The sequence below is a fragment of the Pteropus alecto genome, unplaced genomic scaffold (assembly GCF_000325575.1).
Source record: "Pteropus alecto unplaced genomic scaffold, ASM32557v1 scaffold461, whole genome shotgun sequence".
NCBI lineage: Eukaryota > Metazoa > Chordata > Mammalia > Chiroptera > Pteropodidae > Pteropus > Pteropus alecto.
Window position 1 is genome coordinate 5,390,966 of NW_006431079.1, and position 15,679 is coordinate 5,406,644.

Consider the following 15,679-nt stretch of genomic DNA (forward strand, 5'->3'; position numbering starts at 1 on the left):
TGCTATGTGACATTTTCTCATGATTTCCACAGGTAATTGTTGAATGAATTTCAACCTAGATATTATATTAGTATTTGTTCTTCTATGGGAGGTGAATATACAATGCTATATATATAAGAACAATTTAACAAAAAGACATATATATATATGTATATGTCTTTTTGTTAAATTGTTCACCTGAAACTTACTGGATTTTGTTAACCAATGTCACCATAAAAAAAAATTTTTTTTAAGTATTTGTTCTTTTTCTAAGAATTGCTTTGAGAAAAATAACCCACTAAGGAGCACGCGTTTCTTCATTTGCAGTACCATTCTGCAAGAATCAATGCCCATTCTTTATAGCCTAAAATTTTACAATTCTTGAAAGTCCCTTAGTCTTATGGTGAATCATAGACGTGGGCAGTAAGGACACATGGAAAAAGCATTGGCCTTGAACTCAAGAAACTCAAGTTTGATTTCTGGTTATCCACTTATTAGTTACGTGACCTTACAAATCACCCTTATCGTTCTGAACCTCCAAATATGTACCTATGGACTGTTTTCTACTGTTTTATGTATTTGAGAGGCTCCTGAATCAGATAATCATGTAGATAGAATTTGTTTACCGGTTTTTTCCACTCTCTGCTTTTAGTCTGTCTTTTATTAACTTTGAGTATTGGTGAGTCAGATTTGTTTATTACTTTTCCTTCAAGGATATTAAAAATGAGTGAATTCTCAGTTACCTCTCTCACGTGCAGAGAATTTAAAAACACTGATACATGAATACAATTTATAAAGTTATATACTTAAAACTTACTCTAATCAAAATACAGAGTCTGGACATAATAATATGTTTCTAACGTTTCGTTGTTAAGGATTACCAATAGATGGAAAGCTCGGGAATGGAAATTGATTAGAGTTCAGCAATTGAAAAAGTATAGCCTTTTACCTCGTCTCCTTGCTTACTTTTCGCTCACCTTCGGTCTGTTCTCAACACATAACAGCTAAAGTGACCCTATTTAAAATATTTCATTTAAACTTTCTGTTCCAAACCCTCCAATGGCATTCACCACCTTCTTAGTAAAAGTCATCACAATGGCTCAGAAGACACTACACGATGTAGCCCCCATTAATTCTCCTTTTACTTATCCAATCAGGTTTAGCCTCCCTGGCTTCCTTGCTATTTTCTTCTGTATCCTAGGCACACTCCCTTTCGAGAGCCTTTGCGCTTTCTGTCTTACCTGCCCAGAGTGCTCCTTCCTCAGACGTCTGTATAGCTCACTTTGTCACCTCCTTCCATTTCAGAAGCCCCTTCCTGGAACTCTTTATGTTCCTTTCCTGCTTTATTTTTTCCATAGCAACGATCATTTAGCATGCTACGTGTTTTGTTTATTTATTACATATCTCTTCTTGGTGGAACGTAAGTTTTCATGAGGTCAGGGATTTTCGTCTTTTTTATTCCCTAATACCTAGAACCAGTACCTAGCATATACAAAAAGCATTCAGTAAATATCTGTTGAATGTTGAAGGATGCCCGACTTCTTTGCAGAACTGTAGTTTGTCTGAAAGGTACTCAGTTCTTCCCAAAGAAATGAAATTCATGAGAGCTTCTTCCACTAGTGCCTGTGAGACAAAGGACTCTTTTGTGAAAGCCTTCTGCTTACTGTGTTTATTAGGTTCTCTCATCTTGGGAAGTTCAGTGGGTGTAATCAGGCCATAATTAGTGAAGGGTATTGCTGCAGTGTATTATAAAAAGTGACAGTAGTATTTGATACCACCAACTGGATCAAGCATTCCTCTTCTTTCTCATGGTAAAGAAAGTATGCTGGGAAGTCATGTGAGGATTATTTGGAATCATCACCATGAAAGAAGGTGAAACATTTAGTCATGTTTATCCTGGAGGGATGTCAGTATCTGAGATTTGTGAGCTATTTCCAAGTGAAAAGTTAGCTGAAAGATGAAGATTAGCGCTTAAGATGTTAGAGTTTATAGAATATTTTGATGAGATTGGGGTAAAAGAAATAAAATAAAAGTCAAGGTTTATAAATCTGAGATAGTCATAAATATATCTGGCCCCCAAAATATGGCTCAAGATGGTAACTAAACACGTGTATTTGTCTCCCCTTCCTCCTGATTAAAATAACAATAAGGAATGAAGCTTATTGCTACAGAGAGGAATAGTTAAGAGTAGATTAAAGAATTTGATACTATTTTGGGAAAATGAAAAACATGGACAAATATTGAGATAAAAGTATACTAGAAAGGGGCCACAGCCTAAGTGGAACCGTAGAGAGACTCCTAATGCCTTTGCCCCTGCCTTCTCTTCTCTATGTGTGCGCGCACACGCACACACGCACACACACACACACACACGTGTGCATACGCTTTAGCATGCTTGCATGCAGCCCCATACACATATACCACACACCTTTAAGCAAAGCTACTGCAGCCCTGCATTCACCTCCAGGCAGAAAACTCATCTCTTAGATATTAAAGGAAACTGCCAGGAGAGAATTACTCATGTGGGTATTAGTATTCCAGAGTAAATCCTTCTCATTCTAGAAATTGAACAGCTGGCACCCAGTCTGGTAATTCTAAAGCAAAACCCTCTAGGTAACAAACCTTGTCCACATTCAGAGTCCCTGCTCATCCTTCCCTAATTAAAGAAGAGACTCGGCAATAAAACATACACAATAGCAGAGGAAAGTCATACTTGCAATCTAGAATTCATTTTTAAAAATATCAATGGATAACCAAGGATCACCAGACATATGACATTAACCAGTTGCTTGGAAAGAAAGGCTACGATGAACAGAATAACTTAATTGTGGGGGGAGCATAATTTAGGGAATAAAAAAGCACTGAATTTTTTTTTCCTTTTAAGTTCTCAGAGATTTTGGAAAACATTGCATCTGTTAAGAACAGGAAACTATGAAAAAGAAAGCATCAGAGAATCAGAGCCCTTAGAAACTAAAAATATTGCTGCAGAAATTTAAAAATTCAACACAAACATTGGAAATAAAAGTCAGGTAATCTGTCCTAGAATACAGACTAAAAAGACAAAGACATAGAAAGTAAAGGGAAGGAAGAAAAGGATAGAGGGGAATAGATCAAGATATTGGAAGTTCCAGAAAGAGAAGCGTCTGTGGCTTGAAAGAGTCCACCAAATGCCAGAGAAGTTGAATGGGGGGAAAAAAAAACACCGAAACCTAACACATAGTACACCATGGCAAAACTTTAGAACGACTGATTAAACAAGAACAAAAAATTCTTGAGAGGATGAAAACACACTGATAAAAGAACAAAAATCCAGCTGGCATCATGTTTTAGCAACAATGGATGCTAGATGATACTGGAATAAAGTCTTCAAAATTCTAAGAGAATTTCATTCCCTCGTTCATTTATTCGTTCAACAAATATTGGGTGCGTGCTATGGGGAGAGGCGCTATTTGTAGGCATTATTATTGAACTAAATAAGCCAAAAAAAATTCTGCCCCCATGGAACTTACATTCTAGTAAGGAAGAAGAACAAATTGTGGATGTGAGAGACAAAGAGACAGTGATGTTGAATGCTAGAAAAAGTAAAACGAGGAGAGACAAGGAGTGCCGGCACAGAGGGGCTATTTTCAGGTTAGATTTCTGTATCCTGCTAAGGTACAGTGGAGCTTTAAGAGCAAAATAATGAGAATCTTAGATACGCAAAGATTTCTAAAAACCATGTCCCATCAATCCTGAGAAAGTTACCTAAAAAATGTGTTTTAGCCACACAAGAGCGATAACGAAGACAAGGGGTCTTAGAAGATAATAGGAATACCAAAAATTTTAGAACCCAGAACTTTGGGGTAAAGGAGTCCCCAAGATGACAGCTGTTCATTAAGACTACTTGTTGGTTTTCTGCAGCACCTCATTTGTTTACTACCTCTACTGGATCTTTTTTTAAAGTCAAGAATATTTTCTTTATGAAAATAATCTTTCTTAATCCAAGACTTTTCATTTTTCAAACGTGCCCTCTTTTATGACTCCGAACTAGAGATTTAATGTTTCTTCTTGTTTCATATATTCCAAAAAAAGGACATTAATTTAGGTTTGGCACTCTTCCTTTGTTTGATCTAAGTCTTTCATATGTCTGGTTTTCTCTTACTCATATTTACTGAAAGCTATTCTTTATTAAAATAGTTATTATTTATGTAAAAAAGTTATTATTTATGTCAGAGTTGTATTAAACCCCTTTTCAAATCCTTCTGACACAAAAAAGAAGGTGAAAAGTAAAGTTTATAATCAACTAATTTGCTTTGCTAAATTAGAGATGTATTTGCCCGTGGAGAGAAAGGAATCCATAGCTAGCGAAAGCACGTAGCAAGATGCTTTAGCACAAAGTCAGAGGATGTTAGTTATTGCAGCTCTAAATTAGCTGGGGCCCTGTCTTCTTTCTCTAGTTGTCATAGAAGGCTCAGTAAAAGCCCACTTAGGTATGCTTCATTATCTCTTTTACCTGGAATGTTTTTCTCACTAAGTTTAAGCTTGGCTTATTGCTCTATGTGCAGTCATCCAGTATCTTTCTAACTGACATTTGCCTCCTACTTACTGCTCCTTGATTCCTTCGTGATTCCACTCAGCTATGAGGTAGTGAGTTTATTGGAGTCCTGCTAAAGACTCTTTCCACTTATTCTCCAGGTGAGTTTTTCCTTCTTATGCATGACTTAGTTGGTCTTCTTTCAATCTATGACCACTTTTACTGTGGTGATTATATCTAGATTCCAATATTCAGATTTTTGGCCCCTATTTTATATTCATTCCTTTGGTAATTTCAAAGGGTAATTTGGGATGGTAAAGGAATTCTGAATTTACTCATTTCTCTCATTGATCTTGCCAGCTAATTAAGTCAGCTAGCTCCACATTGTGCTTTATTGAGTTGGGAGTTTGATTATTTCTTCCTGAACAAAGCTATTCTCATAGTTTATCAATCTTCATTGGATTTGAGCATGAATTAGTCAAATCACTATTAAATGTAAAGTGACCCCTTAGGGAGTCTTTGAAGCTTATGCTTTCTCTTTGGGATTTATGATGCATAAAGTTGTAATAAGGTTAGTGTGAAATGCCTTTTTTATTGAGATATAATTGACATTCAACATTGTATAAGTTTAAGGTGTACAGTGTGTTAATTTGATACACATATATTTTAATTCGATCACCACCATAGCAATAGCTAACACCTCCTTCATGTCACATAATTTTTTTGTGTGTATTGAGAACATTTAAGATCTAGTCTCTTAGCAACTTTCAAGTACAGATTACACTACTGTTAACTATAATCACAGTGCTGTGCATTAGATCCCCAGAACTTATTAATTCTATAACTAGAAGTTTGTACCCTTTATCCAACACCTCTCCAATACCCCCACCCGCTGGCAACCACCATTCTACTTTCGTTTCTGTGAGTTCAGCTTATTTAAATTCCTGTCTTTCTCTGACTTATCTCACTTGGCTTAATGCCCTCAAGGTCCATTCATGTCATCACAATGGCAGGATTTCTTTCTCAAAGCTGGATAACATTTTAATATTATATACATGCACACAACATCTGTATCCATTCATCTGTTAATGGGCTCTTAGATTGTTTCTAGACTTTATATGGCCCATTTCAAGGTTTAAATCATATCATTGCTTCAAATAAAGTGGTATAAAAAAAATTAAATGGTGTAAAGTATCAATGCTTAAATCTAGACTATAGCTAATTTTCACAAAAAATACGTAAAATAAATTAAGCTCTCAGAATATGTATCTTAACTGAGATTGCATTCTGTTTTTATCTGCCCTTCTTTCCCATTAGACAGGAAGCTCTATGAAAACAAGGATGGGCTTTATTTTTATCACCAGCCTTTAGCATTGGCTGTGGAAGTTCTTTTTATAATTACTCTGCTCATTAAAAATTGGTTGGGGCGGGGCAGAAAATCTTAACTCTTTTTATGTTCAAAGCACAATACATAGACAAATATGTTATATCTGTTGTATTAAAATTTCATGAGACAATGATTAGGAAAAATTATCTAACAAGACTAAAAAAAAAGTCGTTAGGTGACAATAATGAAAAAAAGGTTAGTTAACACTATACAAACCTTGATTAAAATCTGACAAAGATAATACAAAAAAGAAAACTCACAGGGCAATCTTACTCATAAACATAGATGTAAAAACCTTAAACAAAATTTTATCAAACCTTAATCTAGTAATATTTAGAAAAGATAACCTTGAACAAGGTAGATTTATCCCAGAAAAGCAAGATAAAAAGTTAATGAAATTCTCACATTAACAGATTAAAGTTCTAAATTACTTCACCATCTCAATTACTACAGAAAAACATTTTATAAAACATTGATTCCTAATAAAAACTCTTAGCAAAGTAGGAGTAAAAGAGATCTTTCTTAATCTGATAAAGGGTATCATTAAAAAAAAAAACTTAAGCAAAACATCACATACTTAATAGTGAATTGCTGAATGCTTTCTGACATCAATAACGAGACAAGTACGTCTGCTATTCAAATAATACTAGAGAGTCTAGCTAGTTTAGTAAGTTAGGAAAAAGAATTAAAATGAGCAAGGATTAGGAAGGAAGAAACTAAAGTATCATTATCCTCAGATAATATGATTGTGCAGGTAGAAAAAAATTTAAATCTTCAAATTATTAAAATGAATGAGAAATTTTAGCAAGATTGTTAGATAAAGATCAATATATAAAAATAATTATACCTTTATAGCTGAAGATAATTAGAAAATTAAATTATTTTTCAAAAGGTAGCATTTACTATTAATAGCATCCAAAAATATGAAGTACCTAGAAATAAATGTAAATTTTGTGAGGAAATTATAAAACTTATGTACTTTAAAAAACAAATGGGGATATTCCATGGTTACAGATTGCATCAATATTTTAAGATAGTCAATTCCTCTTAAATAGATTTATAGATTCAGTGTAACCAAACATCAAATCCCAGAAGGCAAGGATTTCTTAAACAGAAAAGGAAAAAACTAACCATAAAAGAAACTATTGATGAATTAATTATACTACACTAAATTTAAGAACTTCTATTCATTAAAAGATACTATTAAGAATGTTAAAAAGGCTAGCCGCGGAGTATATGTGATACACATAACCAACAAAAGACTTGAAACCAGAATATATAGAGAAGTCAGTAAGAAAAAGACAACTCAATTTAAAATGAACAAAATACTTGCACAGGCACAAAGCAGGAAATCCAAATGACCATTCATCATAATAACTTCCTTAGTAATCAAGGAAATACTAACTAAAACCAACATGAGAGATCATTATGCACCCAACAATTTAGCAAAAATTTATAAGTCTGACAAAAGAAGTGTTGATGAGGAGCAAAGGTATTCTCATATACTATTGGTGGCAGAATAAATTGGTACAACTATTTAAGGAGACAGTTTGACATTATCTGGTAAAGCCGAAGATCTACGTACTCTACAACTCCGTAAAATCTCCTAGGTATATGTCCTATACAAATGCATGTACCGGGATACATCTATAAGATTATTCATAGCAGCATAATTGATAGATTATAATGTGTTCATAATAGATATAAATTGAAAACAACCCAAATCAACATAGAATGGATAGTGTTGTGCTACCTGTTCACCCAATGGAATAATACATAGCAAAGGCAAGCTGTAATGGGTGAAGAGAGTCAAAAGGTTCCAATGTAAAATAAATCCTGGGGACATAAAGTACAGCATGGTGACTATAGTTGATGCTGTGTAGCATACTTGAAAGTTCTAAGAAAGATCTTAAAAGTTCTTATCACAAGAAAAAAAATTCTGTAACTATGTATGGTGATGGATGTTAACTAGACTTATGCTGATCATTTCTCAATATTCGCAAATATCAAATCATGTTGTACACTGGAAACTAATATAATGTTGTATGCCAATTATACCTTGAAAAAATAAACAAACAAAATGGTGGGGATGGGGGAGTCAAACAATATTTTATTTAAAAAACAAGCTCCTAAGTTGATTCCTTGTATATAATATCCAATAATAGGCAAAACTAGACTACTGAACATTTTTAGGACTGCATACCTTTGTGGAGAGAAAAGGGGTTGCGATCAGAAAGGTGTATAGAGAAAGCTTCTGAGGAGTCAGCAGTGTTGTATTCCTGATAGGACCGTTAGTTACATGGGTATTTGCTCTTTATTTGTTAAACTATGTTTTTGTCATTTTTATGCACACATATTATATTCCACAACAAATGTTTTTTTTAAAAGATTTTAATAAATTACCATGCTTATAAATTTTTTTAATTGCTTGGTGGAAGAAGCTTTAAAAATTCTATAATCCAGTGGTTTTTGAAAATCTGTATTCCAAAGTCCTAGAGAATAGAAGGTTTTCCACTCAAGTGAGGTGGAGAAAAAGTGAATAGTTCTAAATCACTTGAACCAGAGGATTTGTGCTGTTACCCATTTCATACTTCTTACTCCCAGGCACTGTGTCCGGAGAGAAGTATAGGGTACGTCTTTTTCAGACACGAGGATCTCTGACTCACCCTGTACTCCTGCTTCTTTTCAGTCACCACCACCCTAGGTTCCATGCTAGCTAAAGAAGAGGAATGTAGCCCTAAGCCTGCTCGATATCCCCCAAGTACTTTATTAACAGAGGCTTTACCTGAGTGGGTTTACTGAATAATGAAGTAGAACTCAGATATTACTTTACATCTCTTGGGAGGCAGCATGGTGTTTGTAAAGAAGATGCATCTTGGAGACAAATTACCCTTTCACTGACCAGCTGCACATGCTGGAAAGGTGTACATTATCCTCTTTATACTTAAGTCTATTTGTTAATAAAACTGTTAATAAAAATGCCTGGCATGCAGTAGTTACTCATTGTTTGTGTTCTTCCAACCTGATCCTAACTCTGTTTTAATTAAAATTTTAATATCTTTGGGATGTCTACCTCATTTTTATTTCTTTTTAGGCAGTTTTGTACAACGACAGATCTGTTCTGGAGAACCATCATGCTGCATCAGCTTGGAATCTATATCTTTCTAGCTCAGAATACAACTTCCTTCTTAATCTTGATCATGTGGAATTCAAGCGCTTTCGTTTTTTAGTCATTGAAGCAATCCTTGCCACAGATCTTAAAAAGCATTTTGATTTCCTTGCTGAATTCAATGCCAAGGTTTGTTATGCAAATTAATGCCTAGTTTCAAAGAATGGAAATGATTGTCGGTGTTACTGATAAAAGTACTTTTTAATATTAAGTTAGAATACTACTCATGAAGTCATAATATCTAATGTAAGATAATATTTATGCCAATATTTTAAAAAATAAAATTTTTATTTTACCCTAATACTACTGCTTGCTACATTTCCTCTCTGACACATAGACTTGTATTGTTGTAACTCTCATACAGTGACAAACCAATTATGTCAAAAGCTTTTAGGGGCAGATTTGAGAAAGTGTTGTACAGTGCCAAGTAAGGCACTTTGTGAAATTAAAGATGTGCTTCTAAGAAGCTAATTATAGCTGCTTTGCCACACCTGTTACGCCTTTATATCAGTATTGAACTGACTGGTATGAGAGAGAAGTGCCCTCTACTTGAGAGTAATGCACTCATTGAACAACTATTTATTGGGCTTGCTCACTATGTGCAGTCATTGTGTGAACAAAGAATAAGGAAAGAATAGGTCAAGTCCCCGCCCTCAGAGAATTCACATTCACTAGGAAATTGAGAATCACTGCCCTCAGGTGACAGTGGTAGTAAATGGAGTGTGTTCTATCCCTTAGACATTTGGGGTGAAAAACAGTTGAGAACCACTGCTTTAGATTCCAGAGGGAAGGATACCCACCTTTGTTGGTAGGGAGCTTTTGTTTTCTTGATGACATTCATGACCTAAAGGAAGGTGTACTATAGTAACAAAGGAGTACTAGATTGAACCCTCCGGAAGGAGACCCTACATATGTTGCTGTTGTGATATTAATGAAATGCTTATAAAAGTCAGTGAGAAATCAGTATGCCTTTAAAATTATTTCATAGTTGTGTAGCTCTATTAACTTTTATTTTTATTTAATAATAATTCATTTAAGTGCTTAAGTCAGAGTAATAGAAGTTTTTTTCTTTTTTTTTTTTTTTTAACAGGCAAAAGATTATCTAACCCAATGCCATTTAACCTATGTTCCTCAGAGACTTCTATAGTCTCTCAGAAAATTCCACATGTGTGGGTCTCTAGACCTACAGTTACAATAAAAAGAGCTCTCCTTTTAAGTGTTTTCTGTAGTGGTGGTCTGCATAAATTTTCCTTTGACAAAAGGGTTTGGTGCCCAAAGACTACTATCACACTGAAGTTCAAAAGCCACTGATCTGGTCTATTCACTTCATTTTCTTACAGGAGGAAATTTGAATTCTTGAAAGGCATAGTAATTTGCCTAATTAATAACAATAATTACCACTTATTAATTAAATAACAATGTTAGCACTTATTCGGCATTTACTATGAACTAGGCATTTTTCATTTGTTAATAATCCTCATGGCAATACAACTAAATTGGTATTACTTTTCCTATTTTATAGATGAAGAAAGTGAGACTCAAGGAGATTAAGTAATTTTTGCAGTGTTGCACAGTGAAATTAGTAAATCATTCCGAGTCAGGATTTAAAACCACAGGGATCAGCTTCTAAGTAAGACTTGTGCTGTGTTCTTTCAGCTATAACATAATTGCTTTTCACAGCTAGAGGCAGTTTCTCCTTAGATATTTAAGTGTTCTTTTTTGAGGTAGAAATGGTTACAATTCTTATATGATTTATTGATTTTTTGCATATATATAATATATACATATCTAGATTATAATTCTCTATAGTAATCAGAAATGTTGAAACCCACAGTTATAAAATACAAAAACCCATGGTGTTTATAGTCTCTGTCTCCACTGAAACAAAATTATAATGACACTTCAAATTTAAGGGAAACTTTTAAACCATAGAGTTCCAGTGTTATGGCACAACTGATTAAAAGAAGCATTTACTGAAATTCCTTCCTGTCATTTGGATAGGAAACGGTTTTAAGATAATTTGCTACAAACAAACAATAACAAAACTCCTGTGCCCTCAGAATCTAAAATAATTCTGTTCTTCCAAAATAGGCCAATGATGTAAATAGTAATGGTATAGAATGGAGTAATGAAAATGACCGCCTCTTAGTATGCCAGGTGTGCATCAAACTGGCAGATATAAATGGCCCAGCAAAAATTCGGGACTTGCATTTGAAATGGACAGAAGGTATTGTCAATGAGTTTTATGAGCAGGTAAGTTGAAACAGGAGATTGATGGGATTTTTAAGAACTGCCATCTGAAGACATTACTCTTTGAGATTTGGATAAATGCATTAAATGTTTAATATTTTAGTTGCTTTGACCAAAAATGGTCAGAAATTGTTTCATTTGCTCTGGTTTTAGTATTTTCTTTTTGCCTTTGCTGCTAAAATTTAAAACAGCAAAAAATAGCTCATAGCCTATTGTGGTGGGTTGAATGTACTCAAGTCTAGAGGTAAGGATAGACTACGTTGCGATTCCAGGGTCCCTTTCAACCCTGAGAGCCTATGACCTAGGATAGCTTATTTCTAAATGAAGTTGTTTTTAATCGATTCAGGGTATACTTGGATTATATTTAAAGAATATCAGCCAATTTTCAACTCTGCTAGAAACGGGGACAAAGTAGATACTTAACGGTTTTCAAGGATTCAAAGATATAAACGTATTATTTTCTCGTTTTAAAATCTCGTCTTTAAAATAATCCTACCACCTTGCAGCATCTTTACCATTTTTTGAGGTCCAATTATGAGACTCCCTACAATATAGATGTATACTGATTTCCCCAGAGCCTAACATTTCACTATCTCCAAAATATCAAACACACCTTCTTGACTTTGGAATTGAATTTCTTGGGAATCCTTATTGGCTCTGATGATCAGGAAGTTCAAGATGTCTACCCAAACAACCTTAATATATGTAAAGTCTTAGAACAGTTCCCGACACTCAAGTGCATAATAAATGTTAGCTATTATAATTCCCAATCTATCACTAAAAATAATACATTATTTCAGATGTTTTCACTTAATCTTTCTAGGTTTCATTATTCATATGTCAAAGGAGAAAAATTATATCCTACTGCAGAGTCATGAAGGTTAAATGTACTAATCTATATGAAAGTCCTAGTCAACCCTCATCAAAACTATTAAATTTCTTCTGAATCTGCTTATGCTATTAAACATCCTTCAGATATGGATGCAGAATTCTAACCTTGCCCATCTTTTTTGCATCTTAACAATACCTTTATATTCTCATAGCCATTTAAGTGTGGTGGGCTTAGAAAAGCCATACTTCAGATATGGATGCAAAATTCTAACCTTGCCCATCTTTTTTGCATTTTAACAATACCTTTATATTCTTATAGCCATTTAAGTGCAGTGGGCTTAGAAAAGCCAACCTTCTACCCTCCCCACCGCCACCAAAAAATAGCCAAACCTATGAAATTGTAGAGTCTTCTGGACAAACCCAACTTTAAAAAAATTAATATTTTCTTCCTCATAGAAAATAAAAGTCATAGACATTAATCATGAGACAGTTACTCATTGGGACAATTTCTGATGGTTTCCTTAAGGGTATGTGGCTCATCTTGCCTGCAGAATGTGTGCCTTGTGGAGAATATTCATCCCTCACCAGTTCAGATGCTAGGAACTAAATCGTTAACAGTACCATTTGGGGAAGCTCAGCACTGCAAAACACTTCACATAATATTGCTTTTCATCCTCATAGCAACCCTGTAAAGTAGATTATTCAAACATTACACATGAATTGGGCATAGAGCTTGCCCAACACCATAAAGATAGTAGGTGGCAGGGGGTGGTTTTAAAACCACATCTGTCTGATCTCAAATTGTGCTCTCAGAACCCAGAGAGCATGGTGAGAGGGTATCACAGGGCAAGCAGTTGGGGCTCTGGGCCCCAAATCCTCACCTCAATCACAGTAGCTCTACTTCTTTCTATTTTACATTTTAGGTTTTCTGATTAGATCGCCCATACTTATTTTAAAAGATGTATCTTTTTCTTTTTAACTAAATATCAACCATACTGGTTGGTGCAGTGTGAGAAAAAAAGTCTTGTTTAGAGTTGAAATGAGAATAATATTCATTGATGCTTCTTTTAAAAATTATTTTGATGTAGACTCTCCTTATTAACAAACCAAAATAATTTTAACAGCAAAGCTCAGTGGTGGTTTTTTCAACAGTTAAAAAATGTGCTTTTCTTTTTAAAATGATCAGGGAGATGAAGAAGCAAATCTTGGTTTGCCCATCAGTCCCTTCATGGATCGTTCTTCTCCTCAACTAGCAAAACTCCAAGAGTCTTTTATTACCCACATAGTGGGCCCCTTGTGTAACTCCTATGATGCTGCTGGTTTGCTCCCGGGTCAGTGGATAGAAGAGGATGATGATACTGAAAGTTATGATGAAGATGGTGAAGAATTGGATACAGACGACGAAGAAATAGAAGACAATCTAAATCTTAGTAAGAAATAGGAATATTATAATTTTAATGTTATTAACTGAAAATGTTCATTTAATTTGTTTTTAAGATACAGATTTTGTAGTCTTATCTTGAATAACTGCTTTCTAAATAGTCATATTGAATAGCCTTGTTTTTAAGGAACTGTGGGCCGGGTACCCAGGCTAATGCTGTCACACAAGCATTCTTAGTAAAAGTAGCATCTCTTGCGGTGTTATCCTCCAGCCACCAGCGCTTCAGTAGTCTGTACCGTGCATGCATGATAGGGCTGTCATTGTATCTGGAAATACATGAGGTGGGTGCATCCTAGTGGCTTGTCCTCCTTCGCCTCACCCCATCTTTCCTCCCCTGTTAATCTGCCCTTCATTTAGACTTGTGAAATAGGTCGAAACAGTTGGGAAAAGAGGAAAACATAAATTTCCTGACTAAGAGAACCAAATTTTGAGGCATTATGGATTTGAATTACCAAACTGTACACACAATTTTCTATATAAATCAGTATGCCTTTAAAATTATTTCATAGTTGTATAGCTCTATTAACTTTCCCTTAATAAGCATAAATGGAAAGTGAAAAAATATTTGTCACTTTTGTAACTGTAAATAAAATGTTATATGCTCTTTAAAGTAGAATTTAAATTATATCTAGATAATTTTTGTTTTCTAAGCATAGTAGTCATCAGAACAGATAACTGTGAAGAACCCCATTACCACAATCACCACCACCCGACTGCACCCCTTGCAGAGTAGTATTCGGGATTTCCAGTGAAGAGCCATCTTATGCCATTACCATCTGAGTATCATCTTGGGAAAGTTGACTGGCTTCTAAAAAATATTTGTACTCACCAAAATTTTGATAATTGTGTTTCATTCAATACATAAAATATTCAAAAAGGGTTGCTTTAACTTCACGTTATTTATCATTTGAAATTTCAGTACCTTCCTCTCCCCCTCCCCAGTCCTATCTTACCCCTTCTCTGTAAGTATTATGGATAAAAATAAAGATTTTTAAATTATTAAATCATTTGTTAATAAAAATAAAAGATTTAATAAAGGATTTAATAAAAATAAATCCCTTATTTTTATTCATAATACTTAACACCACCTAACATACTTATGTTTTGCTTCTTTATTTGCATATCTAGGTCTTTCCACTAGAATGGGAGATCCATAGTGCAGGGATTTTTATCTTATTGTTTATTACTATAACCGCAGTGCTTAGATAAGTGCCCGGAATATAACTTAGATATTTATTGAATGAATGATTGAATCATGTTACTATAATTAGAATATATGTTTTAAATTTCACAGAACCGCAAAGAAGGAAAGACAGACGGCGAATATTTTGTCAGCTAATGCACCACCTCACTGAAAACCACAAGATATGGAAGGAAATCATAGAGGAAGAAGAGAAGTGTAAAGCTGATGGGAATAAACTGCAAGCGGAGAATTCTTCCTTACCTCAAGCAGATGAGATTCAGGTCATTGAAGAAGCAGATGAAGAGGAAGAAAGACAGTTCGATTAAAAGATATATTGAAGAAGCCCAAGGGCCGTGCCCAGTGTCAGAAATCACTTGTTTACTGTGTTTTCAACTGACCATTCTTACGTGCACAGGCCTTAATACTGTGAGGGGATCCTTGCCGTGCCAGCAAGTTCCCACTCTTAGGCACTTTCACCACAGAACTAGAAAACCATTCTTAGAGTGTGGCTTCACTTGACTCATGTAGCAAAGCCCTTACATAATGCCTTCGCTGGAGTATAAATACTTTGTTGTGATACTGCTTTGCTTAGTAGAAATCTTATTTTTCATGAGGGGTAGCTATAACCAAAAACTCAAGTGACTGACTTCAGTTTCCAGAGTGGCCAGAACTTTTTGCTTTCATGAAAACGAGATTCGTATTTTATTTCCAATGTGTCCTTTGTCTTTGAATGTTTTGGGAAAAAGTCTGTGCCTATTTAAAAAGGAATCCAGTGTTGCCTTTCCGAGGGATTTGTTCAATGCAATACACTGTTGAGTGTTCTTTCAGCTAGGACTGAGTGACCTTTGTTATATTTAACAAAATCCAGGTGCATCAATTTCTGATGCTTTTTACTGTTGTGTATTATCTATTATGTGTGTTTTATT

At 34.6% G+C, this 15,679-nt stretch overlaps 1 protein-coding gene across 1 annotated transcript in view; it reads left to right on the forward strand.

Moving 5' to 3' along the window:
* The window catches only part of PDE3B (phosphodiesterase 3B), a 156,811-nt gene extending 141,348 nt beyond the window's left edge, over positions 1 to 15,463 (forward strand). The window contains exons 13-16 of the mRNA XM_006905664.1: positions 8,974 to 9,177; positions 11,140 to 11,301; positions 13,316 to 13,559; positions 14,865 to 15,463. Of these exons, the coding sequence (XP_006905726.1) occupies positions 8,974 to 9,177; positions 11,140 to 11,301; positions 13,316 to 13,559; positions 14,865 to 15,079 (825 nt within the window). The 3' untranslated portion in view covers positions 15,080 to 15,463. The remainder of the gene's footprint in view (positions 1 to 8,973; positions 9,178 to 11,139; positions 11,302 to 13,315; positions 13,560 to 14,864) is intronic.
* Positions 15,464 to 15,679: the final 216 nt, after the last annotated feature.